The 9910-nt window shown below is 40.8% G+C and overlaps 1 protein-coding gene across 1 annotated transcript in view; it reads right to left on the minus strand.

Moving 5' to 3' along the window:
- LOC133395209 (myoferlin-like) overlaps positions 1-9082 on the minus strand; it is a 23043-nt gene extending 13961 nt beyond the window's left edge. Inside the window, 16 exon segments of the mRNA XM_061663963.1 lie at positions 139-221; positions 842-885; positions 959-1027; positions 1115-1218; positions 1306-1432; positions 1516-1631; positions 2033-2063; positions 2169-2219; positions 2340-2402; positions 2479-2607; positions 3371-3525; positions 3606-3699; positions 3776-3884; positions 6954-7045; positions 8118-8173; positions 8795-9082. Of these exon segments, the coding sequence (XP_061519947.1) occupies positions 139-221; positions 842-885; positions 959-1027; positions 1115-1218; positions 1306-1432; positions 1516-1631; positions 2033-2063; positions 2169-2219; positions 2340-2402; positions 2479-2607; positions 3371-3525; positions 3606-3699; positions 3776-3884; positions 6954-7045; positions 8118-8173; positions 8795-8882 (1411 nt within the window). The 5' untranslated portion in view covers positions 8883-9082.
- Positions 9083-9910: the final 828 nt, after the last annotated feature.

Genomic DNA, 9910 nt, shown 5'->3' on the forward strand with positions numbered 1-9910 from the left:
AGTCAGTATAGAATGAATACTTTGTTTTTTTTTTTTTTAAACTAATATAACCACCATAAGTCCAAGTGACACTGGCGGGGGAATAAAAATAAATAAATAAAACAGAGCACTAGACTGCTGTAAAATCATTAGCCATACCTTCTATTTCACCCCCAGAGGAGGCTATTTTGGCCAGGTTGAAGTATGTGGTGCCAACAGCATCATTGCCGGTCACGCGATCCCTGCAGTCACACACACACACACCTCTCATTCATCAACTCACAGCTCAGCACACACATTCATGTGGCAAAATAAACTCACGCATGACGCAAAAATCCCACAATGTATCGCAAGTGCACTCAGCAGCCACATTATTAAACATGCCTCTCTGACAGTGTCTATCGAAACTGAGCATTATCCTCTTTTTAAAAGGTTCATTTTGTCATTTAATTGAAGGCAGCCGCCTCTTGTACATGTGTGAACATCAGAAAAGCATTTTAGAACACTTTCACCAGCAAATCAGTCACAGTTTTTCCTAACACTTCCTCTTGCACCCATTTCCCTCCTGACTAACTGGACCTGCCTTATCAGGCATATTGTTCGCTCAGGAGTACACAGTGATGAAAGCTAGCAGGAAGATGGTGCCAACAGGATTACAGAGTTTGTTATTGCAGGGAGAAGGGAGGGGCCTGTGCAGTCTGACTCACAAGCCACATAATTCTCATACAGCTGGTGATGGAGCACACCCGTACACTAAAGCAGACCACATCGCAGAAATATTGCTTGCTACACCTTGTCAATACTAAGTAACAGCATAAGTTCTCAACAGTGTACAAACAAAACTCATTCATCTGTGACTTACCAATCAAAGACTGTCAGTTTGACACGCTCACACATAGATGGGAACTGGGACAGAGAAGAGAAGAACACATCAAACATACTTTGGTGCAAGATAATAGCCATTGAGAAAGATAAACACCTTGACTTGGAGATTCAACACTTGGTTCCACTCTGGGTTTGCGTTCTTCTCTACGATCTGAGTACATAGCTGCTTGGACAAGAGGAGCCATAAGTCTCATCTCATAGTGGACAGTTTAGAAATATGATGATGCTAAAGAGATGAATGACTAGGAACCTTTTTGCCAGCGAAACGAGCCTCTATGAAAGGATCCACCAGGTTCTTCTTATTTTCATTTCCCCCAAAAACTTCCTTGAGTGACTGAATGAAGGCATCATCCACTAAAACAGAGAATCAACTATAAGTCCCACTTGCTTGTTTGTGTATACAAGGTATTCAATCTGATAACGTGCTTCATGGTGTCTTACTTTGCGGGATATCTTCTGCCCTGAAAACCTTGAGCGATAACGTGGCCCATCGTAGAGTGACACCAGCTGGAAGCAGCAGGTTACTTTCAATGTCATCTTGGTCATCATTGGATTCCCTCTTCTCTGACTGTGAAGATGGGGACGAGGGGCAACATTTATTTAGAAGAGGAAGAGTGCGCCACGAACATAGAACATCTTCCTTTTTCTTACCGGCTGCTCGTCACCGATCCCCACCACGAAAAGGCTGACTTTCAGGTATCCTTTCGCCCCAGAGCTAGAGTCATCCGGATCGTTCAGGAGCAGCCACTTCCTCATGACACAGTGGCCTACAGTAGAAGACGCACGCTAAATTTCACACAATATGTGTGATTGACTGCAAAGACTGAAAATTCTGTACCTTATTTAAAACCCATTCCTCAAATATGAGCTAATTATTTGCAGACTTTAAAATAATTGCAGAGAACATTTCATACATTTCTCAGCTATACGCGTAGGGAAAAACAGTATGATGCAGCACAGTTTTATACCATTTCAAACTACAACAATAACGTTCTTAAATATGTCGTTGTACAATGGCCACATTTATATAGACTTTATATTTGAACTAAATAGATGTGCAAGTGCATCTAATTAAGTACCTGACTAGTCCAAACTAACAGCATTTTGACTTTCACAACAAAAGCATCAAAATCTAGGCAAATGGAAATGTGGTTTGTCACAAGCTTACCTGGTTCATCATACACATAGCCAACGTCAAGCTACGCGAGAAGACAAGGAGAGATGAGCTAGACCAATGACAAACTAACAAATACACTCCAAACAATTTCAACATGAATGGCTCAATACTAAATATGAAATAGTACCTTAAATTCTCCCATCAGACTGTCAGCCCTGAGGGAGTAGGAATTATAAACCTGCAAGGACCATGAAAACACAGTTGACAAGTCATTAAAAAAAGATTCACTTGCCACAAAAGTAGATGTTATCAAAATTTCTGCCTTTACAAAAGGTAATGCTCATTTCGGTCTACTTGCCCGAAAACCGATGTTCTGTTCAAACAGGTCTGATGGAAGCATGTGGACATTATAGAAAAACATCTGTTCAAACAGCAAAATATGTTAAATACTTCAAACCTCTCGAGGCGAAGAGGAAAAAAGAGAAAATTTGGAGTACCTCGTCAAAGAATGGGTTGTTTCCCCGCTTAATCCTTGTCCTGTGGGTCTGGCCGCACACCTGAACCTTGACCACCGGCTTGATGTTGTTGCCTGGCAACTGACGGGCCTTGATGAGACTGATGCGGATCTGAAAGACGGACAACACCGGCAAGCGTGAGTCGACTTGAATCATCCATGAACGAATTTAAGAGTATGAAGCTTTCCAGATAATTAGAGTAGATCAGAGTTTCCCCAACCTTTATGGAGCCAAGGCACATATTTTACATTACAAAAATCTTATAGGACAACAAATAAAAATGTTTCAAAAAGTATATATACACTGAAATAATGATCTCATTTAAATTTATTCACAAATGTATGCACTTTGTGTGAAATCTGGGCCTGTTTAACAATTTTTGTTGTTGTATGACCAGCAACAGGTACATTTGCCATCTATTGGAAGAGCATTTACTTGTTCTGCATGTCACTATATGTTGCTAGGATAGAAAGACAAAGCTATATTATTGGTAGAAAATTTTGGGACCAATTAAGTGAAATTGAATAATTTCTCACAGTACACCTAAAGCCCTCTCGTGGCACATTAGTGGTTGTTCATCCCACAGGAAATTTAAAAAATGTGATTACTCAGACGCTAAAACTCGGTTCCTGTTATTCGCATTCAACCTCACCACATTTTCAGATGGGTAAGCCTGGAAGCAACTTTGGTACAAAATGCAGAAAGGTAGTGACACATTTCCTTGTGCAACATCTTGAGAAGCAGTTAGTAGCTTAAAATACTGTAATGACAACCTAACCGGAATAGGCCCAGTGCTAGACAGACTAAAAACAAAACAAAAAACTAAAAAAAAAAACCTGAAACTTTCTCAAACTTAATTCACAGTCCCACTTACCTGGAAGTCCTGAGGTTTGTTGACAAGCCGCCGTCTGTTCTGTGACCTTACGACTCGCCTGCGGAGACTAGCGGAGTGACCGGGAGTCGAGGGACTCATCGCAGAACCACCCGGAGCCCCATCAGGTGCAGTCTCATCACCTTGTTCTCCACCACCTGAATAGTATTAAGTAAAGGCTGTCACAGGTTACATGCATTTGGCTGTTATAATCACATTACAGAGTAGATGAACATACCAGAATCCAAAGTAGAATCACCATCATGTGATTCGTCGGCATTTGAGCTAGCATTGGGTGGAGGATCATAGCCAATGACGAGGTTCACGGTGGCCTGCAAGGAAATTACCAAAGTTTTTATGTTCTAAAAATGTTGCCATACTAAACCTAATATCGCTCATTATACTTACACCAATATTGTGGCCATTCTCATCAACTAGAGGCACATTTTTCAATGGTAATGATCTAAGTTGACCAGAGGCAAGCTCTCTCAAAGGAATTCTTGTTGACCCGATGAATCTGCCAGCAAAAAACAACAACACTACATTAAGCAACAGAACCGTAGCTTCAGTTCTCCGTGACACCGCTGCACTGATTTCCTGTGTAAAGTCAACTCTAGCTGGCTGCCAAAGGGGCTAGCCAACATTTTAGTGAACTGTATGGGCCCCGTAGTCAGAAAGGGCTGTCTGCGCGCTCAAAAAGGCATATTCACTAAAAGGGGCACAATAAAGGTCACCACCCAGAGCTAACAAGCCCTGCCTGCTGAGGCAAACAAATGCAGTCCGGGAGCCAGCAAGACAGAAACAGAAGCCAACCAGTCACAAAGCGGCAACATTGTTGCTTTAGACTTGATATGTAATCCCATTTTAAGGCAGCTCGTGGACAAATATATATACATTTGTAAAAAAGTACAGCGATGTGTGTGAGTGGATGAGAACTGAATAACAATAATGTCAATAATTCTGTCTGGAGCACCGATAGAGTGTCAAAGAACAAACTGCAAAATAAAGTTATGAATACTATCCTGTGTTGCCAACAACAACACAGTCATTATCCAACAGCTCATTTATGCAAATACACCAGAAAAGAAAGAGATTGTTACCAATTTATCATTTTGAATTCAGCCAGTACTAGGTGTTGACTAATGCAAACTACACCCAAAAACAATCCTAAAAGTGATTAATGAAGAGCACCAATATAATAGCTTAGCACTAAATCCAGACATATTTCTCTTATATACGCCAAAAGAAAAATTACTGTCAATTGACCTTTGTTGCTGAAATTCTATGAAGCAACCCTTATAGTGCATGTTCCCACTGAATTACAACTTAAAAATAAAAGATTTTCATAATATAAAACACCATAAAAGTCACTTATTAAAAGAAAAATATACAATCTTGCATTCTCTGCGAGTGATGTCGACAGCTGCGCACATTCGCGCTGTGGCCAAACAAACAGCTGGACTAGAAACTTTTATAGGGAGGATAGAGTGTTGCGGTTTTGGCAGGACTTTGCGTCCTTCATCAAGAGAGTCGCCGAGTTGCGTCAGTGACTCTGCAAGCCTGGTATGTTTGCTCGGAGACGAGAGTGTCCGACAAGATTTATGCCTTGCTCCAATGACTTCTCACTTAGCGGAGGGGCTTCACCAAGACTTCAGGTGACACTTCCATGGAATGTCCATTTCAAACATTTTTCTCAGCCCAAAAAACTAAACTAAAAACAAAACAAAATCATTATTTTTACTGTGTCCTTTAATATTAATATTCCCTTCCTCTTTGCTTTCGGATCTTTCATCACATTGTAGGACTGTTTAGTTAATAGCCGATAAGTAATGACACTGGTCTGATGATCTTAGGGTGAACCATTGCGGAACTGTATTTCACGCAAACCATAGAATCCAATATTACTAGTGAACACAATAAACTTGGGACAAATTTGGTTTGGATGCACATTTAAACATGGCACCCTGCAGATAATGCACAATTCAGTGGTTCTCAAATTATAACACCAAGTACCACCTTTAAAAAATATGTAATACATAAAACAAAATACAGTTACAGAGTAGGTCTACGTGTCAAAACAATACTGAGATTTTACATCTAAAACATACACAGTACCTGTATTCATTGTAAGCCACTGCAAGATTATGCGCAGTTGAATGAAAAATCACAGTTTTAGTCCCTTCCCAAAACCTTTGACGAGGTTGGGGGAAGTTCTTCCACACCTCACTCATCCAAGCCTTGCTTCTAAAATACCTTTTATAGTACACTGTGGCAGTCATGACCAAACAGAAAAGGGCCTTCTCACCATAGTTTTCCCACAGAATTTTAATTAAATATCTTCACATCATGGAAGATTCAGGGGGAATTACGGGGTCCAAGTCCAGATTGCCTCATTTTCGTGTTGCGTCCCAAGACTTTTGTTAATCAATTACGGGTAGGGAGTACTACAAGTCCAAAAGTCCCTTCTCTTGTCACACAATCATTAAAAAGAACCCACTGTGTTCACTGAAGTGTATAAATGTTGAGTACCAAAAGAGGTACTGTCACACAATGTCATAAATGTCACATGATGGATAAAGGTTAGCATCATCAAATGTATTTAGCCATTCTTCAGTTATGTTTTATTGGTATGAACAGTGACCTTAACATGTTCAGGTCATCAGTGAAGGAATCTCCTAATCAGATGATTGAATCATGACAGTGCTGCTGCTGTTGCTTCTAATTTGGAAAATCTAATCAGTCCAGGGGCCACCGATCGGTGTGTGCCCTCCCCTTTCGGGTTGCCATAACAATGTAGATCAAGCACACAAACAGATTCTGGAAAACTACTCAAGAGAAGGGGGGAAAGCCCTGTGCTCTGACTGCCTACATCTTTGGGGAGTGTGTCAGACAAGCCAGTGGAAAACTTTGCTCAATGTGGACTCATTCGCTGGAAACAGACATTCGGAAACGCTCCTCCCTCGGTTAAGACTGTCACATGCACACAGGGGGGAACTTAGGCTTATGCAAAGAAACATTGAAAAAAAGACGAGAAATCTGTTCATAAACTCAAGAAATGCATGGCAGTAATTAGAGGAAACATTCTTTGCGGCTGGTCTGAATTAGTCCCGTATGAGATGCCGCATTTTCAACGAGAGCCTAGAGCTGTTTTGGAGTAAATACACACGTCTTGCACAGCGTTTAATATGCTCATGCATATTATTGCTGAGACATGATAGAACTAGAATCCTGCCCCATCCTCACCGTCTGAGAACACAAACAGCAATTCATCAGTCTATTGTTGCCCAATCAGAATCAGTCGTCCCACACGGCTCGGCAAGTCTCGGCGTGGCAAGAAGGGTGTGAGGGGGAAGAGGCAGCCAGCAGCCCATTACATTTCATCTTATCACAGCTTCAGAAGTCTTAAAAGCAGCTTACGGGTTTATTCAGTCACTCTGTTAACTAAATTGACAATTGACTTTTTTGGAGGTTCATTCCGAGGCGCAAATCTTTCATCACAATGAAGCTCTATTTACACAAAGCCAGATAGGCCACAACAGGGAGCTAAATCTCTGAGTTGGGGGCGGGAGGGAGATACGCCACTTACTTATCTTTCCCAAAAGTCTCGGAGTCTTTCACAATCACGTCAACATGGGAGTTGGGTTCTAGAGCGGCTCCGTTCAGGTTAAACTCAAGGATCTGCGAGAAAAGATGAAGCAAGAATCAGCTATAGTAACACAAACATTTTGGGTCATCACTTGGTTGAGTCTCTGTTTAAAATGAAACCAGGAAATACAAAAGTGAGGGGGCAAAATAGTGAGTAATTAGTGTGACCTCGGCGGCACGGTGGCCGACTAGTTAGAGCGTCAGCCTCACAGTTCTGAGGACCCGGATTCAAACCCCGGCCCCGACTGTGTGGAGTTTGCATGTTCTCCCCGTGCCTGTGGGCTTTCTCCGGGCACTCCGGTTTCCTCCCACATCCCAAAAACATGCATAAATTGGAGACTCTAAATTGCCCGTAGGTGTGAATGTGAGTGCGAATGGTTGTCTGTTTGTATGTGCCCTGCGATTGGCTGGCAACCAGTTCAGGATGTACCCCGCCTCCTCCCCGATGATAGCTGGGATAGGCTCCAGCACGCCCGCGAACCTAGTGAGGAGAAGCGGCTCAGAAAATGGATGGATGGATAGTGTGTACAGTTTTAGCAACCTGCCTTTTTTTTTTTTTTTTTTTAAACCGAAATGAAAAGGAACTCTGGCAACAGTCTCCCATGTACTGTTTATGCATTTTTGTTATCTTAATCCTGCCCTTAATACCGCCACTATTATGTTGCAATTATAGAAAATAATAAGACAAACACAATATAACAGTACTACATATATAGAGCAATTCAGAATCAATATTTATCTCTATGGCATGACAAAAAGCATGACATTTAAATAAAATGCATCATACTAACCAGAGATGCTGACTAATGAATGTATTAATGTCTGCTGATTGCTACAGGCGTGTTTTGCTAGTTCATCAGTTTTGCTCCGACCAACCAGAGGACGTGAAAAAAATGCTGATGTTATCATGGGCAAACAGTTGGCACTGGGATTTGAATTTGAAATCTGATAAAAAGTCTCATTGCTAATATGGTTTAGGTTGCTACTAGAGATTGATTCTGAAGGCCCAGGGCAGATTAGATTGACATGGCAACACATTTGGAAATCTGATTGGACAAAAAAAGAAAATACTGCATATGAGGTAGTGGATGTGTTGGACATTTACCTCATTCCATACAGGATTCACTTCACTGTCAATAGAGTTTGTTTTTTTCTTTTCATCTGGAAAAGGAGGCAAAACGGCCATAATGATGATCACAAATGAAGCCAGCCAGACAATGACAAAACACAGAAAGCAGCAAAGATATGTCTTCAGAAATAACTTAAAATGTGTTTTTTGGCCAATCAATTAGGATGCAACAAGTGAGCTGCAATTGTTGCCTTATAAGGGGAAGCAAAAAGAAGAGGAAGCGAAGCAGCCACACCTGCAAGGCTGTAGGTTACCACTAACATATTTGTAGTGATTGAAGCCATTTTGCCCCTGGACTCTCTTTATTTTCCTATGAGAGTTGCGACCCAACTTGACAGCCATTTATAATGCTATTCATTCCAAAATTACATTCCCCCCCCTCCCTTTCTGAAATCAAACTAGGAATATTTGGACATGTAGGGACAATTTGCTGGGGTTGGTCCTTAGATGAAATCTTTGAGTTTGGGAATTTCTTTGTTAGTTAGTTTGTTGTTGAAGCACAAGATAAACAGAACACAACACATATCACAGCCGAGATGATAAATGTTTATAAAGTTACCCACTCTTTAGTCTTACCTTACATACTGCACTTTTTAAAAAGTTAGAACTTTTATAAATTTAAAAGGAAAAAAAAAAAAAAGCATTATTCATACCTCTAAACACCACTGTTGTGATTGGATCAGGACTTCCAACTTTCTTTTTGGGCAGACCTGCAGCTGACTCAACCAAAATCCGCAACATGATGATCCAGTTTGGAGAGGGAAAAAAAGGGGTGGAAAAAAAAAAAAGAAAGAAAAATAATAATAATAATAAAAAAAAGGTTAGTTACTGAGTGAAATGGTCAACCCCGAAGATAAATAATCGACACTGGCATCCTCACAGACGCGTCCGGGACGCAGACACAAAAGTTTATTTCCAAGTGTAGCGTTGTGAAGTGGAAATGAGGGTGGAGCACCAGCGTGTAATTATCCTGAGTGGGGACAGCTCGTGGGCAGCTGCTGCCGTCCTGCGAGGCATTGACACCAAACTGAATTTAAACTGCGAAACAGACTATCCGGGAAGCTTTCAATCAGTCATTAATTTTGAAAAAGCTACTTTGTCCACGACTGAACAAATATCACACAGCTTCATTTTGCTTTTTTTATTTTTTGTTTCGTCAAATATATTGTGTCTCCATCTAGTGGCCGTAAGGCGCTATACCATCGACCCATGAGTGCTGTACCAAGAAAATATTTTTATGTATGGTTAAAAAAAGAAAAAAAAGGTGGAAGCAACCAAATTTCATGTATAATCACCTTCCATTGTCGTTTTAGCACCAATTCATATCCGCCCAACGCCTGCTGTTGGTGTCCACATTTGCCTCCAAGAAGGCAATTAGATCTAATATGCACCTGCTTCCAGCTGGCTGGTCACGTGACGGCTCTCTTGCTAATTTTTTACCTTTTTAACATTGGTTGTTTCAATGTTTCAATGTTCCTCATCAACTTCCAGCAAGACCCCATATTAAGGTCATTGTACTGTACATCATTCATGTTCATGTTGGTTGGTAGTTGTTGGTTCAGGACATTAAATTGAGGATGCGTTGCCCGATTTTGCCACCCGGGGGTGCTATATTTCTTCTTTTAACTTAAATGCACATTCTAATTGCTTGAAGAGGTTAGCTTCAGGAACTGGCACTGACTGCTCTATTTAAAAATTTAAAAATAATAATAAGATTAAAAAAAAAGAAAATAACATTGTGATCAGAGGTGGCAAAATTTGTCACATGC

Source organism: Phycodurus eques, chromosome 19 (assembly GCF_024500275.1).
Source record: "Phycodurus eques isolate BA_2022a chromosome 19, UOR_Pequ_1.1, whole genome shotgun sequence".
NCBI classification, from domain to species: Eukaryota; Metazoa; Chordata; class Actinopteri; order Syngnathiformes; family Syngnathidae; genus Phycodurus; species Phycodurus eques.